Here is a 22,708-nt window from a genome sequence, read left to right as displayed (position 1 = left end):
CGAGGAGCGAAGCGTATTCTTGGGCTGCCTTATCCGTCTTGTCCATATTCAGCATGGGGATTTCTGACAGCAGTTCAATATCATCGGTTACAGACAGTGTGCGCAATTTTGGTCTGCTACCGCGCTCCTTCTTTAAAGAACCACCCCAGGAATCCGAGACGGCGGATGCCAAGTACGTCGCAATACAACTTCGCAACCGCAGTAAAGAGATCCATCGAGATATCCATACGCTATTCAAGGTTGTTCAGGATAACTCATACCTTGCTGCAGCAATGGCAAGAGAGTACGTGAGGCTTCAGCGCGAGACCTCGATGTCCAAGTCAGATGATGTTAACGTAGAGAACATCAATAACCGGCGCGTGTTAGAAATAGACGCCGCCGAGTCCATCGAGGACGGCGAGCGCGGAATCGATGTCGCCGGAGAAAACGTCAGGCTTAGCAATGCGGCTTCTCTCACATTTCATACTGAGATGCGAGCTTTGGTACAGAAACACATAACTGGAGCGACCCGAACCGAAGAAAAACATATTGCTTGACCTGGCCATGGAATTGGACTTGGTCAACCGCAGCGCCATTTTCGATCAACTTATCGGGCATTCGCTTTTCGACGAATGGTAATTGTCATTAGAGGCGGCCACGGGAGCTGAGTGGTCCTGGTGGCCGTTTCTTGACCCCGTTAGGTCCGGACACCGAGACGGATATATCATATCATGGAATTGCGTAAGTTAATGGAATAGTACTGAGTCCCATTTCAGCAATAATTTACATTTAGGAATGTGGTATCATTAGGCGAGCGTGCCTTCCGCCCCGCCTTGCTAAGGGCTTCCAGCGACTTCTTACGAAGTATCAGCCACAGTCAAGACCAGTTTCTGGATATAGGTACCGACAGCCGCCCGTTCCTCTTCAAAACTTGGCGGACAACCCACTCAGGCCGTCGCCTGCCCATATTGACCGTACGAATACGCCCAACTCCCCTAATTCCCAGCCTGGTCCTGTCTTGTTTGATAGGACAGGCTCTAGCATAAGCACTGATGGCATGTTGACTCAAGGGAACATTGTCTTCGTCGCCGTCAGTCAAGGGGGTCATCAGTTCGAGGTCGCCCAGATTCAAACACAGTATATGAATGATACGATCTTTTACGCCAGACTAAAGGAAGAGTATATTCGTATCCGTGGTTACATCCGTTATTGGTTGAGCTATATGATTTATAGCCACTGTAACTTCGTTTCTGTACGCAAATTTCTTTTCGCTGATTCGTTTCTTTCTACGTTTTCTCGGTACAAGAGGACAGGGCTTCTAAGTATCTGAAGCAGATGATGTGTGCGAACCAGGAGTGCTATCCATCGGTAAGGCATCCAAAGTTTCCAGACGTAACCGCCACCGACTATGACTTCATCCGGCCCCCGAAGCCCGAACCTCATATCAGTGAACATGAATTTTAGAACCGTTTCTACCAGTGTTTCCGAGGCGGCCAGCGCCACAGTCACCTGCTTCATGTTCGGTCGTGTCGCCGGCGTTTGTCTGGGTCCTACGGCGCCACGCAATGCATTCCGAAGAGGGATCGCCGCATAGAACAGGAAGACTTCGACAATCGAAAGGAGATCTGGGGTCTAATAGCCGTGGAGAGAGTCAGTCTCATTCTTGTGTCTCTGTACCATCTGGCCATCCTGGCTGGGCCTTTTGCCTTCTGGTTTCTATGGCAATTTTACTGGCACAGCCTTACAGATCTACAGAACGCATCGGTTCCCTTCTCAGCGGTCGTTACGCTTATCTCTCTGTTTTGGTTTCCGTTACTTAGTAGAGCTGAGGTGTTTAGCGGGTCGCAGCGTTTATAAGTGTGTACTTGCTATAATAGGGCACGCCCCTTTAAACCAAGAAATGGTTGGTACAAGTGACGTAGTATGGAGTCTGCATTATCTCAATGCATACCCTGCCATCGCGTCATATCGTTTCGCAAAACTATTCCTAAGAATAATCCTGTTTCGTTTGGCTACCCGTCATGAATCTTCATGAATGACATGCACGAAGGGCCATCACCCGCTTAAATAAAGTGAGGTGTCACTACCCGAAGCAGCACAACCTACTACCTTACTGCTGCAGGATCTGTCACAATTGTGGTAGGGTTGAACTTTTGGAAAGATGCAAAAGTAAAGTCTTTGTCGCCTGTTATTCGGTATCTCGCCCAACTTCAGAAGCCGTCTGCCGAGCCATTGGCGTTAGGCCAAGACGACTTGAGAGATGTCCCGCCCATGGACGCAAGCCAACAGTTGCTACTAACGGCAGAGTCAAATGAAAGACTGTACAAGGGTGTCGGATTCGGAATCCTCACTCCAGTGGTTCAGGATGCTGTAACCACGTGTCGAGCCCTTGGATTCCGGTTCTTGTGGGTTGACGCATTGTGTATTCTCCAATACGATACCACCGACTGGGAAGGGCAGAGCTACGATATGGAGAAAGTATTTGCTGGCTCAGCCCTCACTATCTGTGCCATGGCGACATACTCCTGTCTTGAAGGTTTTCTTCAGCGCACAAACGCCCGATTGGATCTTTCCCTGGTCCCTGCCAACTCATCTTCTCCAACGGAAACCATTTCTCTATTCCCATGTCGTAGCGACAAAATACGACCATTCTATGGTAATCACCGTGAAAAGTACTTGCTTTCGCCCTTGCAGATAGAGTTGAGGATTTCCTATTGGAGCTTACGTGGTTGGGTCTTCCGTAAGTAGATCTTATTCACTCCTTTTTTCGATACTTCACCAGCATGGATTCGGGCACAATTTCTCGAGAAGTGTGGTTCCTAATGACAAGTGACCTTAGAAGAAAGAATGCTAGCACCGAGAAAGCTATATTTCGGTGCCGATATATGACTCACGTTCACGTTGGTAACGTCATAACAAGCGAGGATCGGCACGTTTTCAAGGACAAGTTCAAGGACAATTTCGACTACAAAAGGCGCCAAGACCAATCTAGGTACTCTATCACACGCGATGAGATCCTCAACCACAGTAACCTTTTCCCAGATATGTGGTGCTCAATTATTGAGGAGTTCCGCTTATTACATTCGTCGGATAACAACGACGTCTTACCAGGCCTGTCTGGTATAGCCCGGATATTCCAAGATATTTACAAGGATGGATATATCGCAGGTCTTTGGGTCAATGACATAGAATATGGCCTTCTGTGGGATTCCAATGGTATAGAGGGACACGAATTTCGGGAATTATTTGATTCTATATCCGCGAATGACCGCAGAATTGGCCCTTCTTGGAGCTGGACCGGTCGCCGTCAGGAGTTTTCCGAGTTTACCATGACACCATCAGCAAGTCGTCTTTGTCGGGTACGGAGTCATCTTAGGTCGGAATTACGCCACGTGCGTGCCGAGAGCCATGTAGACGGAAAAGCGCCACTCGGGAGAATCCAGCGTGCAACACTTCACTTGTCCGGTATGCTTCTAGAAATCCCCGGAGCATGGGAGACCAAGGACTCTCGCCAATCAGGGGTTTGGTATACCTTGTCAGAGGGACAGTCAGTCCATGTAAAAGCAGATTTTTTCTGGAAGGCACACATGGACGACTACAGGCGCAAGTTTCGACTCCTGCTTCTTTCCAGTTGCTGCTCCGAGCTTCCAGAAACGATAACGGGTCGGGTGCGGCGACTGGAAGGCGGGGATAACGATCACTTAACGGTCCTTCACAGATTGGAGTACCGTCGGACATTCTACCAGGATAGGAATCGTGGCGACATTGGCCCTGGCTGCTGCACACTCTGCGGTCCGGAACACGAACGGGACGCGTGGGGTCTTCTTCTTTACCCGGCAGCTCAGTCAGACACTCACTATCGCGTTGGAACGTTTCTAAGCAGGGTACTGCATGGGGGTTTGAGTATCTTCGACCATGGGTATACTGGTACTATTGCCTTGGTTTAGGATAGCTTCAGCTTTGGGCTAGTATTTGCCCTTATCAGGTTGATGGAAGGAGCGATGGTAGCGTAGTTTCCATGCTTTATATTCGCAGTACAGAATAATCCGTGAAAGCAGCCGAGTTGCCATTGCAAGCACGTTAGGACGAACTCGGAATGATGCTCACTCGAAATTTGCGCTCTCTCTGCCCGTATGTGAGATCAAACCGTAGTAGCATCGGATAATCAGCAGTCTCCCTGTCCATGGTAGAGAGTATGCGTGTTGAGGATGGCTCTACTCGAACCGGTCCATCAACATCCACTGCTGGTTGAGACAGTCGTCGTTTGCACGTGACCGCCAAAAAGACAGCAGAAAGAATGATGTTAAGATTGATGCACCGTGGTTTGGTGACAGCAAATTGTTTCGCAAACGTACTACGTACTACGTCGTATGGCGGGAAGCCTCGTTACGCTGGGCAAGGGGCCCTACGCTAAAAAAACAACCTTGGCGTGCATGGGTACGAGTCAGTCGACATGGAACTCAATGCGAGTTGCTAAATAGAACACCAGCTGTCTTGTCCCATGAAGAGCACCGTGCAGTTGAATCTTCCCAATCCCCAAGTTGACATCGTGGCTAGCTCTTATTCTCATTCCTCTCATTCTACTCTTTGGGTTACAGTCAGCGTTGTTTGCGAGTGTTCCTCACTATACCCCGAATTCAACTCTCTCAATTGACACACTTACCACCTTCCGTCTCTCTCACCACCACCACCATCAGCCATGCCCCTCCTCTCCACCGCCGCAACGGGCCTCATGGCCGGCCTGCACGGCTACATCATGGTCCTGGAGATGTTCCTCTGGACGACGCCGCGCGGGCGCAAGGCGTTCGGTCTCAAGCCCGACTTCGCCGAGAAGACCAAGACGCTGGCGGCGAACCAGGGGCTGTACAACGGCTTCCTAGCCGCCGGCTTCGTCTGGGCCCTCGCCCACCCGGCGCCCGCGGTCGCGAAGCAGCTCCAGCTCTTCTTCCTCGGCTGCGTGGGCGTCGCGGGCGTCTACGGCGGGCTGACCGCCAACAAGAAGATCCTGTTCGTCCAGGCGGTGCCCGCGGCGATATCTGGGGTGATTGTACTCTTGGGACTGTAGAAGATCCGGGAAAGGCGGCGACTTGCATTCAGAGGCGTGGGGGGTTTATCATGGGCAAGTGGCATAGTCCCTCTCGCGGGTCCAAATCAATGTGGCAGATGGGCGAGTCAAAGTCATGGCTATGCACCTACAGGCGACAGGCCACAAACTGACAATTTAATGTCGGAAAACGCTCGTAATAGAGCAGCCAGGTTCGGTAAAGGGCTTCCAAGAATTAGTATCCTCTGAAGAGCTTGGACGAACGACTCGGGCAGGTTTAAAATTGAGGAGTTGGCTCATCACTGGACGAAATAAAGCGTAACTAGTCGATTACGACGTAGACAGACGCTAAGCATATATCAATTCATGTACAAGAAGGTGCTGGTAGAATAAATAAAGTGTCAGTATTGACTGACTGATTGAATTGTATAACAACGGGACCGACTGGAAAACGGGTTGGTGGCATCCATGGATCGATTTAAATGAGATTTGATTGAACTCGTGACGCACTTTATGCTTTGCTATTTACAATATAACTAGTAACTAATGCCAACCAGTTCATCAGCTCAGTGCAGCAATCCCGGCTAGCTCAATGGCAGAGCGTGGGACTTTTACGAACGCCTCGCTGAAAATCAGTCAGGACCGTGTGAATGACAATCCCAAGGCTGTGGGTTCGACCCCCACGTCGGGAGGAACAACGGTTCAATTCCGTCCTCTTTTTGCCATTTTCAATGCCTTTTCTTTTCATTACAATTCACTCACCCCTTTCAGCTTTTGACAGCGTGACTGACTGCCCATATACCGGCCAAATAAGCACGGGGCTGCTGTCCATGTGCCCCTAATTGAATATGTCCAAAGGAAAAGCGTCGGCAATTGCCTGGTAACCAGCAGGGTTAAGATGTAGATGGTCACCGCTATCATACTGGGTGGCCAATGTCCCCGGGTTACCGCTGTTGGCCACGGACTTCGCAAAATCGATGGTCAAATTGAAGCTGCCATCACCGCCTCCCAGAATCCACTTGTTCACACGCTGCCTGGTCGCCTCCCGCGTCGGGTTGCTGTAGCTCTGCCCGTTCCCACCGAACGGCGTGATGGTTGCCGCAAAGACGCGGAGGCCGGCCTTGTGCGCATCCGAAGCGATCTGCTTGAAGGCCGCGATGAGCTGGTCGCCGATGCGCTGCTGGGTGCCCGAGTCCGGCGAGCCGCTGCCGATGTCGTTGACGCCCTCGAAGAGCAGGCAGTACTTGACGCCCGAGGCTTGGAGCAGGTCGCGCTTGTACCGCTGCAGCAGCGGCGGCCCGAGGCCTCCGGCGAGAACCGCGTTGCCGCCTGCTGCTTGGTTGTTGACACCGATGTTGGTCAGGTTGGACTTTTGCATGTTTGCGAGCAACAGGTCGGGCCACCTAAGCAAGTAAGGTCAGCACCAGTCATCGAGAGAAAGCCAAGGAATGTTTACCGATTGTTTGCGTCATCCGTGCTTCCTCGCCCATCGGTTATGCTATCACCAGGATAACCAGAGCCGACGTCGTTGTCGGCACCCAAGCATCGACCTCTGATACGAAATACCAATGCTTCGTATTGGCACCTGTTACTGTTGACGCGTTCACATGATTACCTTGCTGCATCCAAGACGTAGTCCGGCTTCCGGGGTGGCCAGTGATGCTACTGCCGGATTGCCCGGCCTGGGTATATAGGCTCAGAGTAACCATAGATTGAGCAGCCGCCTTGATATCCACGGGATCGCTATATACCACTTGTCCTCTTGGGATGGACACCGATTCGGAGCCGTTAAACGTGAGACCGTGTAGTGTCGCAGTTTCAATACTGTTCACCCCGGCTTTGTTACCAGCCGACAGAGCGACCGAAGCTGCAGTTACAGGGAGAGCACTGCCACCGAACGTGTTTGAAATTTGGAACCGAAATCTCTCTGCCCCGATAGAAAGATGGAGAGATTGACGGAGCGTGGCGTCCTTGAATACGGCACCACCACTTCGCTACGTGTTCATGTTAGGCACCTTGGTTCTAAAGTCGGACTTGGACAAGCACATACGAATGATGCCGGCGGGAGATTGTTCTGCTCCACCAATTGCGGCATCGAGGTCCAGGAGGCGACCCAATGCGCATCGTCATCTTGCCTGGCTTGCAGATAGTCGGGGTCGAGAGCGAGTGTAGCTACCAGGGTTGGTAGAGTAAGCAAAGCGACAATGCAGACGCCGAGACTCCCTGGGAGGAGGAAAACATGGAATGAAGCATCTTGAGGCTCACTACAGCAGAGCCCTGGAGAATGCCAAGGCAACGCCGAGAAAGCCATTCGAACGGTGAATGGGCACTGGTCCTCAAAATATGAACAGGTTGCTACGAAAGACGGACTGGGCAGCTCCGTGACCAATACTGCTAGACGACTTCAGCCGACCTTACAGGGGCCCATACGGACCTCACTAAAGAGAGGATCGTCAAACAATCCCCACACGAAATATGGCAGTTCGCCTATACTATAATCGAAACGAGGGGGCCGCCGGCAGTATGGGTCCGGGGTAATGGAGTGTTCTAATACCCTCGACAGTAGATGAAGTCGAGATAAGTTGCCGAGAGCCTATACCGATCCTAAGCGAAAGTGACGATGGTTCCTGGACGGATTCGCCAATGACGAGCTCAGCAAAGCTCAGCAAGGATAAAGACATTGCCGGGTGGACTCTAGGTCCCCTGATACTTGGCAGGTCCAGCTGCGGGAAGATGCATAAGACCGAGTACTTTCCCGGAACCTGGGGATCATCACACTATCATCGAATCTATCTCCTCAGATTCGTTTTCGTTTCATTTTCATCAAAATTCGTCCGTCTACGAGCGATGGTTGAGGTTGTACGCAGGCTCAGTACTCCGTAGGACGGATGCCAAGGCACTTGATTAATCGATTTTGTTCCCTCTCCGAGCTCGGACTAGCTGCATGACTGTGTAGCACACCTTTTGGTTATGCAGGGTCACGCAGTAGAGGAGAGCGTATACTATTATGACTTCAAACTGGCAGAACGGAACTGCGATGCCTGCAATGACATGAACTCGGCCATTCATTCCAATGATTTCAGGAACTTCGAATGTTATGGTAGGTGAGTGATGACGGGATTGCAGATCACCACGCGACTCCCCACTTGTGACGGTCGATGGCTTTGCGACTGCCCCTCACTCCAAAAATCTTGGTGGGATGGTGGGCAAGTGGGATATGCAAGCAGCAATACGGTCAGGAACCGTCGGCTCCAAATGAAATGACAACTATCATGGAGCTTGAATATGCTGTGAAGATCTGTTGGACTTCGATAGGCCTGAGTAGGCACCGTCACAATTACCAGTAGTGCAATTGGTTCAAGACGAATCGTGTGCATTCTAGGCTTTCTAATTCGAGGTTGAGTTCCTGAGCTCCGAAAATCCAGACTCCTGCAGTCACGATTTTGACCCCACCACACTTCCTGTAGGGCGCAAGGAATAAAAGTATTTCTCTACTACAACCTACATACCGCACTATATCGACTCACTTCTTACCCTCCTTCTGAGTCACATCCACTGCGTCCTCGGGTAGTCTTGTATACCCTATCCAACTGTAAATTCCAGCCTACGACTTTTTGGTCTTTGCAAAGCTTCAACTCACACAACGCCAGAGATATCGACCCGACTTGCGCCTGCCCACTTGAATCTGTACCCGACACTCCTCACCAATACTTTCGCTTCCCAGTTCGTCACGGGTCAAGTAATCGAATACCACACATCAGACCTACTGTCAGAACAGTTCATCTCTACCATGCCTAGCGCAGAAATGGCACCCGTCGTCGTAGACGACACTCGAGGTACGTACGGAATTATTCAGCTGTGCATGGTCGTCTGGTTCTGTTATGTTACCGTATCACCCTGCGCCACCCTATGTATACCTAGATAGTACTAGATTTCTCGACTTAGAAACCACATAGGGCGGGGACCCTACAAGAGAGGGCAGCTTTGTTTGCGCCTTTGTACAAGATCATCATGCTAATCACTGTTGATTATCAAGTTCTGGGACAGGATCCTCTGATCCAGCCCGCTCTCCTCATGGACGAGATCCCCATGACAGATGCTGCCCTGCAGACAGTTGTCAAGGGCCGCCGCGACGCCGCCGCTATCGTCATGGGCCGTAGCGACAGACTCTTGGTCGTCGTCGGCCCCTGCTCCATCCACGACCCTGCCACGGCCCACGAGTACGCTGCCCGACTCAAGGCCCTATCCGATAAACTGTCGAACGATCTCTGCATAATCATGCGTGCCTACCTCGAGAAGCCCCGTACAACCGTTGGCTGGAAGGGTCTGATCAACGACCCCGACATCGACTCGAGCTTCAAGATCAACAAGGGCCTGCGTGTTTCGCGACAGATGTTCCGCGACCTGACGGCGAACGGCATGCCCATTGCGAGCGAGATGCTCGACACCATCTCCCCCCAGTTCTTGGCCGACCTGATCTCGGTGGGAGCCATTGGCGCCCGAACGACCGAATCGCAGCTTCACCGCGAGTTGGCCTCCGGTCTGTCCTTCCCCGTCGGCTTCAAGAACGGCACCGACGGTAACCTCGGTGTGGCCATCGATGCTATCGGCGCGGCGGCCTCCAAACACCACTTCATGGGTGTTACCAAGCAGGGATTGGCTGCTATTACACGCACCAAGGGTAACGAGCATGGATTCGTGATCCTGCGCGGAGGAAGCAAGGGCACCAACTTCGACAAGGACAACGTCCAAGCTGCCAAGGAAACCCTCATCAAGAAGGGTCAAAAGCAGGCCATCATGATCGACTGTTCGCACGGTAAGCTGGAATTTCACCCGACGCGGATCATTGCACAATACTGACATATACTAGGCAACTCCAACAAGGACCACCGCAACCAGCCCAAGGTTGCCAAGGTGGTTGGCGATCAACTCCGGGAGGGCGAGAAGGCCATCATTGGTATGATGATCGAGTCCAATATCAATGAGGGCACCCAGAAGGTGCCCGCAGAAGGACCCGCAGCGCTCAAGAAGGGTGTCAGTATCACGGATGCTTGCATCGACTGGGACTCGACCGTTGCTGTGCTGGAAGATCTGGCTGAGGCTGTTCGAACTCGAAGAGAGAAGAACGGCGTGCCTGGGGACAACGGCGAGTCAGTCAAGGCCACTCCTCTGGAGGAGGATTGAGCGCTTGGGATGGTGCATACGATCTGAAGACGTTGTAGAACATGAATAAATGAAAAGAGGCGAAGCTGCGTTGCATGAGCGTTGGGGCATTTAGGGGCATTTAAGAAGCAAAATTGGAGCAGACATCGGACCATGCACATTTTGATTTGATTCAGGGGATAGATGAACGGCGTTCTGGTCTGCTTTGGACATATTCAACATACGCTGTTCTCCGTATTTGGGACACGAACTTACTCTGTTGTAATGCCACGCATAGGATAGAGCCCTTTTGCTTCGGGCCATGAACTGTATAAGACCAGCTTGTCATTTCAAGCGCCTAAAAGTCGGTTTTGCTCCGATCTTGATGATATATAAAACCCCTAAACGCCGCGAAACTCCGCTTCCGCCGTGTTGAAAATGTCAAACAATAAGGACACGCCCAACGCAACGGATCATCTCACTTCGACTGGCACGTAATTGCCCCTATCCTGACTGCCTCCGGGGAGTCCTATGCCACCGGCAGCGGATACCTTTTTCTCCTCGCGCATCTCCGTGACCCGCCGGACGCCGGCCCAGCCCAGGAGCCCCAGCGTGCCGAAGATGAAGCCCCAGACGATGATCTGGTCCTTGCGGCTGTCGCGCTGGAAGCACATGGTGACGACGTCCTTTCCTCGGCCTTCTTGCAGAAGGGGAAGCCGTAGTCGAGACAGAACTTGCGCGTGCACTGCGCGCAGGACGCCGAGGCGGCCCGGGCGGACAGCTGGCGGTTGGGGTCGTCGGTCGTGAAGGGGTTCAGCGAGCGCAGGAGCAGTTTGTTGTTATTGGACTGGGGAGGGGGTTTCGCGTGCGACGGCGTGTTGTCGGAGGCGTCTTTTGGGCCCAGTGGCACGATGGTGCTGTTCTTGAAGCAGGTGCATTTGCAGAACGTCGGGGCGGCTGTATAGGCAGAGTCGCGCCGGGTTGTTAGTCCATGATTGTACGAAGTTGGTTAAGTGATAGATGGATGGACGGGTGCAGGTAATCTTACACTTTGCGATGGCTTGGGATAACAGAAGTCCCAAGAGAAGAAATAGTATCCGGAGATGCTTCATCTTATGCTCTCAAGTACAATATGATATTCGGTAAGAGGGCAAAACATTGAAGGGGCATTGCCAAATTGTGATACTGTAGTCCTTGTCGTCGCTGGTCTTAGAGCGTAACCTCGGAGCCAAGACAGCTGAAGTGCTTAGCCACAGCCGGAGCATCGATTGTGGCTCGAGCTTTGGTTCGGGTTCGAGCCACCCGACCATTGAGAGTCGGGAATCCTAGCCCCAAAAGTTGCTTGATCTAATTCGGGCGGGCTTGTCGAGATCCTCAAAAGACACATTTATCGCGGCTCGAAACCCCGACTTTTTGAGCGCAATCTACCAAAATGCGTCGGATATCGAGATTCAGCAAGCCTTCGGGCGCCCGATTGGCCTCAACCGTCCGACCGCTTGCGCCGCTCTGCACCACCCCGCGCGCTGCTACGAAGCCATCTCCTTCCCCGGCCGTCAACACAGCACGATTCTACTCGTCCCGGCAGCCCGACCAGCTCCCGGCATCTCTCGCCAGCGGCAAGCCAGCAGTTCCCGAGAACGTCGAGGAGATAGTAGTAGAGGACGTTGGGTTGCAGAAGTATACCCCCGAACCGCCACAACAGCGGGCTTTCGTGCCGCCCCCGGCACCCTCTGTGGCGGAGCCGGCCGACGCCGTTACCGACACCCTGTACACGCCTGCGACCTCGGCCGAGGGACTCGAGACGATAGGAAACCTGAAGAGCTGGTGGGACAACCCGGCTCATTGGCCCAAGAGCAGCAACTTTGTCGGTTTCAAGGCGAAGCAAAAGGTGCAGAACCCGGTACTACTGGAGGCCGCGGTGCGCCGGGCGCTCACAGAGACCCTGGTGATGAAGCAGCTGGGCCAAGAGGACCAGCTGACCGGGCACTGGGGACTGCAAGATAAGGCGCAGCACGACGCTGTGCTTGCCTTGGACGTCAGGGTCGACAGCGACGGCAATGCTACGGTTACGGGTGATCTGCAAGCTGTGGCCGAAGGATTGGTGGCAAAGGGTGATGGATCATCCGTAGAGCCTACCTATGCTCTGCCTTCGGCCGCCGAGGCGCTTGCCTTGAAGGAGCAGGCCGACCAGAGCTGGAAGGGCACTTCGTTGCAAGACGCGCGGTTGAAGTTCGCTGTATGTTGCATCCATTTGAAACAAGTTGGTCTCTGCTAACCAGATCTACTACAGGTCCTTAAGCGCGTTATGCAACTCACAGGTCAGGTCGTTCCCGATCAGAAACTCGCCGACATCGCCACAGCACGCGGCCTCATAGCCACGCTGCAAAAGCCGCCGAAGCCCAAGACTCTCTCGAAAGAAATCCAGACCAAGAAGCCGGAGCTCGTTACCCTGCCCAACGTAGCATTCTCGCCCAAGCGAGTCACCCGAGGACACAAGGATCAGGCTCTGGGACGTTTCAAGCTCATCGAGGCTGAATTCCGGAAGAGAGATCTCCAGGACGGCCCACTGTCTGTTCCCAAGAGCCGAGAGAGGCAGCACTGGAGGGGCGAGGCTTAAGCTGTTATTAATCGGTTTTACTACTTGTATGTATCTATGTATAAGGGGTCAAAAAAGCCATTGCCTCTTATAGAAATCCGCCAAGTGGGAGGAAATGTGATGTACCATAGGGAAAATATCTCCAGATGGCTTTCATGGAGATGCTGTAAAATACACACAAATCAGCAAACACGTCAAATTCTGTCAATGCGATCTATTCTTGGCGCGATTTGATCGATCATATGAGCCCGCGTGTATCTTGGCCGAAACCTACGTCAACTTGCAGTGCAACGGACGATTTTTAAGAAATTGACGCAGCGCCGAGGTTAGGGTCAAACAGACAATTATCAACCACAAAGAGCAGTGAGTTGCAAAACGTATCAAGTACATTGAGGTTAAATACGAATCAGCGGCAACCGACCACACACACACACACGATGCAGTACCTCTCCTGCGAAGCCAACGACGGCTGCACCCTGGCCTTCCAGTCCTCGCTGCCGCTGCCGGCGGCCAATGGCCCCACCTCGCCCAGGCCGACCCCCGCTACAGCAAAATCCTGCTCCTGCTGCACGGCTTCAGCGGCTCGTCGGCCTACTTTGCCCGCAACTTCGAAGCGTTGTCGCGCGACTTCTGGGTCGTGGCCCCGGACCTGCGCGGGCACGGGGCCTCGGGCAGGACCCCTGGCGGCTACCATGTCGCACGCCTCGCCGCCGACGTCCGCGACCTCGTCGCGCACCTCCACCGCGCTCTCAACGCCGTCACCATTCCTCGGAGCGCGGTGCTGAGCCCCTGGTTGTGCCTGTCGGCTGCTCCATCGGCGCCGCCGTGCTGTGGACGTACGTCGAGCTCTTCGGCCAGCATGGTTTTGGCGGGTTCGTCTTCGTCGACCAGGCCCCGCTCCAGGACCGCGTGCCAGCGTTCCTAGGGAACGCTGGTGAATGGGGGCCAGACAAGGCTCATCTCGGCTGCTACGACGAGGCGACCATGCTCGCGGCGCAGCGGGCGTGGATCGAGACGCCCGACGCGGCGCACCGGGGGCTCGTGGAGGGCTGCCTGGGCTACCGGGTGCGCCCTCTCGACGGGGAGGAGAAAGCCGACGACTACCAGCAGCGAAAGGAGGAGGACGAGCGCTTCTTCGTGGGCGAGAGCTGCAAGTGCGACGGCGCCTGGCTCGCGCGGCTGCTGGCCGACCACACGCGCTACGACCACCGCGAGGCGGTCGAGGCGATCCGCGTGCCCACGCTCGTGCTGGCGGGGCGGCGTACGGGGTGCTTCCCGCTCAAGGGGATGGAGGAGACGGCGCGGCGGGTGCGGGCGGGCAACGGCGGGCGGGAAGAGGCGGCGGAGTGGGTGGTCTTTGAGAGCGGGCATTGGCTGTTCTGGGAGGAGAGCGATAGGTTCAATCAGGTGGTTGGGGCGTTCGCGGGGAAGTGCATGGCATGAGGCAGCGATCAACACCATGAGATAGCTACACGAAGTCAAAAGTAGTGCATTCTTGCTTGGCCATCACAGGAGTAGTATTAAGTCATTCATTCGGCTTTTTGTAGCCGCCTTCGCTAGTGCACAGATCATGTGTTCATCAAGTCATCTCTCGCTCATTCCCTCCCGGCCACTATTCTACAGTGTCAAGATTTACTTCAACATAGCACGGCTTCCATCAATGTTCTCGGCCGCCGTCTTGGTGCGCGGCTGGTCCTGGTCGCCATAGTGTGCGGCATCGCCTCCCATCGAGTCGATAACCTTGCGACTGTTTTCCTTGGACTTCTCACTGGTGTCTGTGCGCGCGCATCCTGTTAGAGAGTGGGAGGGAGAGAGGCGGGATACAAGTGGCAGCAGCTGTTGGTGCAGGACATACTGGGGTTGGCAAGGTTTGCCTTGTGGCCCTGCACGCTGTGGGAGATCTCTTCCTTTCCCTGCGTGAGCTCCTCCATGTCGCGCGAGACGGTAGACTTGGCGCCGGCGGAATCCATGGTGATGATGGTGTTGTTATTACTGGTGAATATGGGGGAGTGGATATGGTTGGTGTCTAGGGCTTGTTTGTTCAACTGCGTGAGAAGATGAAGAAGATGTGTAGAATGGATTGTTTCAGTCCAAAAGGAAATGCAGAAGGGCAGAAGCTCTTTTTAAGCTCGCAGTTTCCTGTATATGCTCTGCACTTATCTATAGAATGACGTCGCAGCTGCCCCCTTCATCATCTTCTTCACCCATGCTTGGAGGGGGGATACCAGCCACCTAGCCACCAGCCATGTGCGACCACACTACGACACTTGCATGAATTCCATAGTCTGGGATCTATGGGATCTCGATCTTCAGTTCCTGTCGAGGCAACGTCAATTCTTGTTTACTGGCACAAACAGGTCGTGTTGGCTGGTTGGGGGTCGCGTGCGAGAGTTAGATTGGCGGAGCTTGGTTAGTGGATGAATGTGACGAACCCCGGATTGCGGATACGTCATTCTTAAGCCTTGGCTGACCGGGTGGCCGTCTCCATCATCCGTCTTGCCGTACGGGTTTCTGTACAGATCTCGCCTAGTAATCATAACAAATACCCTACCTATGACTTCAATGCTCCGCCAATACGTCAACAGAACAACAGTTCAACATTGATCTGAAGAAAAACCTCGAATTTCAGAGCAGTTCAGACAGAGCAAAGCACAGCCGCTATACTGCGGGGCAAAAAAGTGATACTACTCCCTTTCGTCTCTCATGTGCTGCAGAAAGGCTTCGTCTTTCGCTGCGTGGGCCGAGAGCTGAGCTTCGATAGACATTGTAATCAAGTACAACTCAGGCGAACTCATGCTGAAGAAGAACAGTCTGGTATTTGGCTATCTTGATTCTCGGGTTCTATATCGTGCCCAATCTTCCTTTGTGGCTTGTTCAGCCTCCTGCTTTGAAATGCATCTCGGCGTTAATAATACCCTTCACATAGACATGGAAAATATCCAATACTACTGCAGCACCAGGACCAACTTCGAACATCTACACCACTCAGAAGCCGGAACACCACTGAAGATTCCGAACGGGTGATAGGTTGTCTTCACTGAGGCAAAAGGCCTGATGATGCCTGTGGCAGCGAGCAGGGTTACTAGTGTGGCGTCTTGTATGGCTGGAGCTGTGACAAGCAAAACATATGTGGCATCTTGCCAGACAAGTGTCATGGGAGATTTTGTGTTCCCTCCTTTCGTTTAATATCCCTGGCGCTCTTCCCATGTCGCCTTGGCCATCGTGGAATTCTGGGTATTCCGGCCACGTCAATGTGGTAACGATTGCATCAACGAGTAAATTCTTTTGATATTTGATAACAACTAAGACAGGTCGATGATTCTGAGCCTTCTGATTTACATCCAAACAGTGCTTCTGACCAGCCACAGGGCGTTTCCCAATCTTCTTTTGCTTGACTTGACTAGGTTACGGGTATGAAGTGGTCAGGCCGGATTCGGCTTTGCACATTATCACGATCATATGGTATGGTTTTCAGCATCTAAACCTCCATCATGACTCTGCCAAAGCTTCGGCTCCAACTTGCTAAGCAAGAAAATACACAGAAAAGGGGTTTATCCATAGACTCACCTGATTTGGAACAATGTTCAGTCAGCACGTGCGTATACGTGCACGTGCCGCAATATAGACTATGCATCCAATCAGATATTACAGAATTTGATCCTTTCATTCTAGGACATTCAATACTCAACGCGATGGAATATGGTTATATCTCAACTGTCTACTCGGCAAAGGAATAGAATGAAGTCTCTTCAAGGCTTCCATAGAACCAAATTCGTGCGGGTACTTGGGTGGCAGCTCCAGCAGCAGCTCGCACCAGGCAGCACACAAAAGGCCCAGCTAGCCAATGAGACGGCCCGAAATGACGTTGCCTACTGCTATGAAACACAGGTGAACCCCTGCCAGAGTCTTAGGCAGAGATATCAAAAACGCTCTATGAAAGAATTTGACTCGGTGATTGGCTCAGAACAGGGTTGACTTATTATCATATTGCTGCCTTTCAATGATTCCGGCACCCTTTAATCCTGGGGACACACCGCTGCAGCACACATCAGCCTTATAAAACAGTGGAAGAATTCTTGAAGGTGAACGGCATTCGATAAAACCAGTCATCCTCCATTTGGTCAGTTCCTATTCTTGGCCACCCATTAGGTACTCAGCAGCCCAACCAGTCACCTCACGACGACAACGTATACCGAGACCTCATACCAATCAACTACCACCAAATTTCTTCGTTGAGCAAAGCCGAACCACTTGAGCAAGTTCTCCGCAAGCTCTACCGCAATGGAGTCACCAATATCTGCTGAGATCGAAATAGAAGCCCGGGCTGTTGGTCTTGGATTGGATCAGAATAGCGTGGAAGGGAGTTCCAGAAACTCCAACTTCCCTTTCTTCAAGGATATCAGTGAGGGCACAACTGAAGATACCGAGCATATTATGCAGACGAGTTTCAAGTACCTGGAAAAGAGGTACGATGACGTGGGCAAGAAGTACTATTCCGAGCCCACGGCCGCCGCAGAAGACAAAACACAGCAACAACTCGACTGGTGGCAACGCTACGCCCTATGCGAGACGAGGCACTTCTACCCAGAGGGCGATCTCAAGTGCACTCGTCTGCATGTCAACCCCCAGCCCCTGAAGCAGCTGCTGGAGGACGTCATCGGCAATTACCCCAACGAGCCCATCGACGCCCAGCATGACGTCGAGATCACTCTCCCGGCCAAATGCCTCTTTCACTACCGATCCGAGCTCGGCGCCGAAGGCCGAACGCGTTTTAAGGACGATACGCAGTCGCTCATACAACTGAGGCTCCTGCTCGATTGGATCGACCAGTCGCTCGAAGACGAGTGGAGGGCTTACCGTCGCGTGATGAAGGGCGACTCCAAACACATTACCTACGAACACCTATGGACAGTCTTCAAGCCCGGAAAGGTGGTTTATGCGCAGGTGCTCGGCCAGCCGCGTGCGTACAAGGTCATCAATGGTTCGTACAACGACAACTCGGAGCAGCCCTCGATGATACTGAGCGGGGAATATGTCGACTACGACGGCGAGAGGTTCGGTCTCCGCGAAGCGCGGCTTCAGATCCCCAAGTTTGATGGAACATGCCGGCTCCAAGAACTGGACGTGATGCCCCTAGACCTTCACTCCGAGAAAGACCAGATCCTCCAAGCTTTGCTGGCACGAGGTCACCGTTTTGAAGAGCTGACGGGTCAGAAGCACGTTCACTATAACGGTATTGCCGTCAGGAAGTCGAAGATTGGTTATGAAAGATTTCACATCAATGAGCGCATCATGGTCGACTGCAAGACGCACCACCGACTCAACCCCATGGAAATTTTCGCCATAACGCCCTTGGACCCTACTGAGAAAAGGGAGACGCCCAATAGCCTGCTGGCCAAGGAAGCCATTCTTGCCAATGCCACAGTCCGTGGTTATGCATTCACACACCAGTTGTTCATGGAGTTCTTCGTTGACGACATCTCCGAAATTGAGTGGAACACGGCCTGCTTCGATCAGCTGGTCTTGGACTCTACATTCAAGGAGAGTATACAAGCCCTGGTGTCAAACCATGCTAAGGAACGTCAGGAAGGTCAAGTTGCCTTCGACGATATCGTCAAAGGTAAAGGTCAAGGCCTCGTATTTGTACTGTCCGGCCCCCCTGGAGTAGGTAAGTCAATATGATACTGGTAAAATTGGCAGAAACAAGAAAAAGCGTCCAGTGTTATACTAACTATGTCTTGCAGGGAAGACCTTGACGGCCGAATGCGTCGCCGAATGCGTCAAGCGCCCCCTCTACAACGTCTCGTCCGGCGACCTGGGCACCGACAGCACCGCCCTCGGCGCCAAGCTGGCCGGCATCATGGACATGGCGAGCACCTGGAACGCGGTGCTGCTGCTCGACGAGGCCGACGTCTTCCTCGAGCGCCGCAGCCTGCACGACCTGCGGCGCAACGCCCTCGTCGCCGTCTTCCTGCGGCGCCTCGAGTACTACACGGGCATCCTGTTCCTCACGACCAACCGCGTGGCCAGCTTCGACGAGGCCTTCAAGAGCCGCATCCACGTGCCCCTGCAGTTCCGGCCCCTGTCCGAGGGCTCGCGCCGGGCCATCTGGCTGCAGTTCTGCGACCGCGTGGGTGCACGCCTCGACGCACCGGACCTGAACCGGCTCGCTCGGCTCGAGCTCAACGGTCGCCAGATCAAGAATATCGTCAAGACCGCTAACAGCCTTGCTACATTCAAGGATCAGAAACTGGGTATCTCTCACTTGGAGCAAGTAGCGAAAATCTACACCAGCTTCACCGAAGAATTCGAGGGAACGGAGGAAGATTGAGCTCTGAGAATAGGATGGTCTTGCGGATGATCGGATTGTAAAACGGTTATGAACAATGGGGCCCCTGTATTTGGATGGCATCCTATTATTACAGGATTCATAGAGGGAAATAGTTAGATAGGCATGGTGTGCCCATGAGCAATGATACACCTTAGTTAGACACCATTTATCTCACTGCTTTTGCATTTTTATTTGACAAGAGGCAGGCTGATTCAACTAGTAGCATACCTATCTGCCTCAAAGTGGTTATCAATCTTGCAATTTCAGGAACACTCTACTAGACAGTGCGGAGATGGATGCCCCGATCTGCTAATCAAGGGTCTTCCATCGGCACCATCGACGGGCCCGCATGTGATCGTCATTTCTTCTATGCCGTACTCTGGCCGTATGGAACGTATCAGACCGAGGCGGAATTCTACGAGGACCTCATCCAAGTACGGTCGACAGATCGTGATGACGAGGCAGCGTTCACGCTTCTTCATTGCCAGATGCAGAGCAGCATCATGTGCGGACACGAGATTTCATGACACGCAACCTTCGCGCCTAAGAACAATCTTGTAGACAGGGAGGGTACTTGACCCTTATTATAATAATCTTGCACACATGTCGAATCTTGGTCGCAAGCTGCATTTGACGTGTTGCAGAACTCCCGACCGGCATCATATAACCTCGTTCATCTCGCTTAAGATTAGTCGGTAACGGTAGATGGATCGGATCATACATAGTTAGATACGGATCTATAAAGAATCCTTAACCCAGATAGGCCTTATTTTTAGCGACTATTCGGTGACGCTAGCTAGGTGCAACGGTCAATCGTGTCTCACCTTCCTTGCGATTTCCGATGTGGCCGATGCTGGGGCAGCGTCTTAATATGTCGACGCACACGCTTGTCTCTATTGGTGTCTTGGTGTCTCCATGGCCGTTCCTCGTCTTCCCCTTTTCAGGGCCTGTCACATCGGATAGAGTCCAGACTATCAGTATATATATGGCAGATTGGGTCATCGAGTTGAAACACTTCCTGATATTTGAATGCGAGAGATCGCAGGACACCAAGGCAGAAGACCAAGGTTTTCCTGTCGAGACGGCAATAGGTAGGGCACTCGAACAGAGCATCTCTTGCAAAATCTTTCATCGAGGCGAGTGCGCTGCGAGGTCCACCGGCTCTGTTGTCATGGTTCTCCAGATATAGTTGCACTACGATCTCGGCGAAGATTTCGTCGGTGGGTCTACTTTGGGGTCTGTCACACGCTGTGCCAAAACGCTGGTAACGCGGCCGGTAACGAGGCGGGTGTCGAGGCGGCTTGAGGTGCATATTCCACGAGGAGCTACAAAGCGGTGAAGTCTACATTAGCCTCGACGACATGACTTAGCTTCGGCAGCTATTGTAGTACTCAGCAGACGCACCAAGAGTTGTCGTAGTTTTCACAGGTCATCCATGTTGTCAATCCGGGAACTGGACGGGAATATCGGAGCGTCGGCCACCAGGACTCGGCCTAAGGCACAGAGCACAAGCCCTTAGCCAGATATTGCGTCATGTAGTGTCCGAGAGTGGTGGATCAGTTAGTATCAAGCAAGGAACTATTTCGGAGATGAAGCTTGGTCATGACTGATGAATCCTTTCGCCTGCAAAATACCCAGACACTGTTTGAAAATTTTCGGCCGATGGCGATAACTCCTTAGCTCCGATTAAAGCTTGAAAGATGGATTCTTGCCGTGTCCAGAAGCCGACGCACAGAAGCTTGGGATCCGCTACGCTCCGCCTTTCTTCTGTCCGACCCGCCGATGGTGCAACACGCAAGCACGGATCTGATAGAGACATCGGGCCGGCCTCGAGAAAATCTTGGGGACATGGGGGAGAAATCACTCAAACGGACGGAGAAAGCAGGGTCCAAGGACTACGTTTGTTCACGAGAACGGTACCCATCCGACAACAGGCTGGCATTTTATAGGCTGACGAGGCACGGCAAGACGGTTCGGCCGGGAAGCACGTGGAGAATAGGTATGCACATGCATGCCGCTAACCTCTCGTCACCCATCCGCAATTTTCAGTGTGATGGATAATACCCGTCTCGGCACTCGCGCTGTTCCAAGAACCCAACGGCATCACAGGGTATACATGTAACCGTTTGTTGAAAAATGAGTATGCAGCCCCATATCAGGACCCTCTATGACCTTGGCGGGTTTGTATATTACTCTGGTGGCGGTCAGATAACACCTCTCGACTGGCTATATAGGCTATGGTTGCTGGCTGATTTTCTTAGGGCTCCCTGTCGAAATACCCGAGCTGGCTTCTTTCCACCCGTCGTCGACATCTCAAAACTTCGACTAATTACTTCAACAAATCCGACTCACTCCTTTTTCAACCACACACACCATGGCCACTGCTCAAGATTACAAGTTCGAGGGCTGGCAAGCCCATGATGCCACCTCCGCCGACGGCAACATGCGGTGGGAGGAGTTCGAGCCCAAGCCGTGGGAGGAGAACGACGTCGACATCCGGGTGACGCACTGTGGCATGTGCGGCAGCGACCTGCACGTGCTGCGCAGCGGCTGGGGCGCGACGTCCTACCCCATCACCGTCGGCCACGAGATCGTGGGCATCGTGGTGCGGGCCGGCAACCAGGTGATGAACGGCTTGAAGGTGGGCGACCGCGTCGGCGTCGGCGCGCAGGGCGACTCCTGCCTCAGCCGCTTCGGGAACGACGGCGCCCGCTGCGCGGACTGCGACGCGCGCGAGGAGAACTACTGCCCCCGCATGGTCTTCACCTACAGCGCGCCCGCGCCGCACTTCAACGGCGGCAAGGCCCAGGGCGGCTACGCCACCTACCACCGCGCGCCCTCGCACTTCGTCGTCAAGATCCCCGACAACGTCGACTCGGCCGAGGCCGCGCCCATGCTGTGCGGCGGCGTCACCGTCTTCGCGCCCCTCAAGTTCCACGACACCCGCCCCGGCAAGAGCGTCGGCATCGTCGGCATCGGCGGCCTCGGCCACTACGGCGTCATCTTCGCCAAGGCCATGGGCGCCGACCGCGTCGTCGGCATCTCCCGCCGCGAGAACAAGCGCAAGGAGGTCCTCGGCCTGGGCGCGGACGACTACATCGCCACGCTGGACGACCCCAACTGGACCGCCAAGCATGCCCGCAGCTTGGACTTGATCATCTCGACTGTCGCTTCTTCTGATGTAAGTTATCATTTCTCTGCAACCTGGAAAGAAGCCCTTGCTAACATTGAAACCCAAAGTCTCCTATCGACGACTACTTCACCCTGCTGAAGCGGGACGGCAAGTTCGTCCAGGTCGGTATCCCCGAGGACGGCCCCTTCAAGATTGCCGCACCTTCCGTCGTCTTCGGCCGCCAGAGCTTCACCGGCTCCATGATCGGCTCCCCCGCCGACCTGCGGGAGATGCTCGAGCTCGTCTCCAAGAACAACCTGAAGGGCATGATCCAGCTGCGGCCCATGAACGAGGCCAACCAGGCCATCCAGGACCTCGAGGCCGGCAAGCCCCGCTACCGATACGTCCTCGTCAACGAGACTGCTTAAATCTCTTCGCATGGGGGTGAACGTGCCCCGGTGTCGATACCGCGCTTCGCCGCGGAGAAATGGTCGAGTGCCTTCA

The 22,708-nt window shown here is 53.5% G+C and overlaps 10 protein-coding genes across 10 annotated transcripts; 7 read left to right on the top strand and 3 right to left on the bottom strand.

Annotated features, from left to right (window-relative positions):
- Positions 1-53: 53 nt before the first annotated feature.
- Positions 54-3,926, top strand: PG994_005556 (HET-domain-containing protein; the record flags this gene model as incomplete). The annotated part of the gene is made up of 9 exons (XM_066856965.1): positions 54-482; positions 520-614; positions 681-720; positions 773-879; positions 931-1,231; positions 1,459-1,798; positions 2,102-2,635; positions 2,674-2,719; positions 2,762-3,926. 9 exons carry the CDS (start codon positions 54-56, stop codon positions 3,924-3,926), a joined length of 3,057 nt encoding a protein of 1,018 aa, XP_066716234.1.
- Positions 3,927-4,678: 752 nt separating this feature from the next.
- Positions 4,679-5,044, top strand: PG994_005555 (uncharacterized protein; the record flags this gene model as incomplete). Its single annotated transcript, XM_066856964.1, has 1 exon — positions 4,679-5,044. The coding sequence occupies one exon, from the start codon at positions 4,679-4,681 to the stop codon at positions 5,042-5,044; it is 366 nt and encodes a 121-aa protein (XP_066716233.1).
- An 817-nt stretch (positions 5,045-5,861) lies between these two features.
- PG994_005554 (uncharacterized protein) lies at positions 5,862-7,244 on the bottom strand (the record flags this gene model as incomplete). The annotated part of the gene is given in 4 exon segments (XM_066856963.1): positions 5,862-6,426; positions 6,480-6,608; positions 6,623-7,017; positions 7,074-7,244. Coding segments are annotated over 4 exon segments (1,260 nt in total), but the record flags the coding sequence as incomplete, so codon positions are not given.
- A 1,584-nt stretch (positions 7,245-8,828) lies between these two features.
- On the top strand, positions 8,829-10,207 carry PG994_005553 (uncharacterized protein; the record flags this gene model as incomplete). The annotated part of the gene is made up of 3 exons (XM_066856962.1): positions 8,829-8,859; positions 9,060-9,839; positions 9,894-10,207. 3 exons carry the CDS (start codon positions 8,829-8,831, stop codon positions 10,205-10,207), a joined length of 1,125 nt encoding a protein of 374 aa, XP_066716231.1.
- Positions 10,208-10,638: 431 nt separating this feature from the next.
- PG994_005552 (uncharacterized protein) lies at positions 10,639-11,277 on the bottom strand (the record flags this gene model as incomplete). Its single annotated transcript, XM_066856961.1, has 3 exons — positions 10,639-10,819; positions 10,846-11,122; positions 11,214-11,277. 3 exons carry the CDS (start codon positions 11,275-11,277, stop codon positions 10,639-10,641), a joined length of 522 nt encoding a protein of 173 aa, XP_066716230.1.
- Positions 11,278-11,597: 320 nt separating this feature from the next.
- PG994_005551 (uncharacterized protein) lies at positions 11,598-12,782 on the top strand (the record flags this gene model as incomplete). The annotated part of the gene is made up of 2 exons (XM_066856960.1): positions 11,598-12,401; positions 12,456-12,782. 2 exons carry the CDS (start codon positions 11,598-11,600, stop codon positions 12,780-12,782), a joined length of 1,131 nt encoding a protein of 376 aa, XP_066716229.1.
- A 416-nt stretch (positions 12,783-13,198) lies between these two features.
- On the top strand, positions 13,199-14,204 carry PG994_005550 (AB hydrolase superfamily protein YdjP; the record flags this gene model as incomplete). Its single annotated transcript, XM_066856959.1, is given in 3 exon segments — positions 13,199-13,203; positions 13,221-13,518; positions 13,536-14,204. 3 exon segments carry the CDS (start codon positions 13,199-13,201, stop codon positions 14,202-14,204), a joined length of 972 nt encoding a protein of 323 aa, XP_066716228.1.
- Positions 14,205-14,393: 189 nt separating this feature from the next.
- PG994_005549 (Conidiation protein 6-domain-containing protein) lies at positions 14,394-14,731 on the bottom strand (the record flags this gene model as incomplete). Its single annotated transcript, XM_066856958.1, has 2 exons — positions 14,394-14,536; positions 14,617-14,731. The coding sequence occupies 2 exons, from the start codon at positions 14,729-14,731 to the stop codon at positions 14,394-14,396; spliced, it is 258 nt and encodes an 85-aa protein (XP_066716227.1).
- A 2,311-nt stretch (positions 14,732-17,042) lies between these two features.
- On the top strand, positions 17,043-19,092 carry PG994_005548 (uncharacterized protein; the record flags this gene model as incomplete). The annotated part of the gene is made up of 2 exons (XM_066856957.1): positions 17,043-18,429; positions 18,506-19,092. The coding sequence occupies 2 exons, from the start codon at positions 17,043-17,045 to the stop codon at positions 19,090-19,092; spliced, it is 1,974 nt and encodes a 657-aa protein (XP_066716226.1).
- Positions 19,093-21,466: 2,374 nt separating this feature from the next.
- PG994_005547 (uncharacterized protein) lies at positions 21,467-22,632 on the top strand (the record flags this gene model as incomplete). Its single annotated transcript, XM_066856956.1, has 2 exons — positions 21,467-22,273; positions 22,333-22,632. 2 exons carry the CDS (start codon positions 21,467-21,469, stop codon positions 22,630-22,632), a joined length of 1,107 nt encoding a protein of 368 aa, XP_066716225.1.
- Between the last annotated feature and the right edge of the window lie 76 nt (positions 22,633-22,708).

This window comes from Apiospora phragmitis, assembly GCF_038363925.1.
Source record: "Apiospora phragmitis strain CBS 135458 chromosome Unknown utg000006l:1.0-5683423.0:1.0-5690449.0, whole genome shotgun sequence".
Classification (NCBI taxonomy): Eukaryota; Fungi; Ascomycota; class Sordariomycetes; order Amphisphaeriales; family Apiosporaceae; genus Apiospora; species Apiospora phragmitis.
The sequence above is the reverse complement of the archived record's forward strand: the minus strand, read 5'-3'. Positions and strand labels throughout refer to the sequence as shown.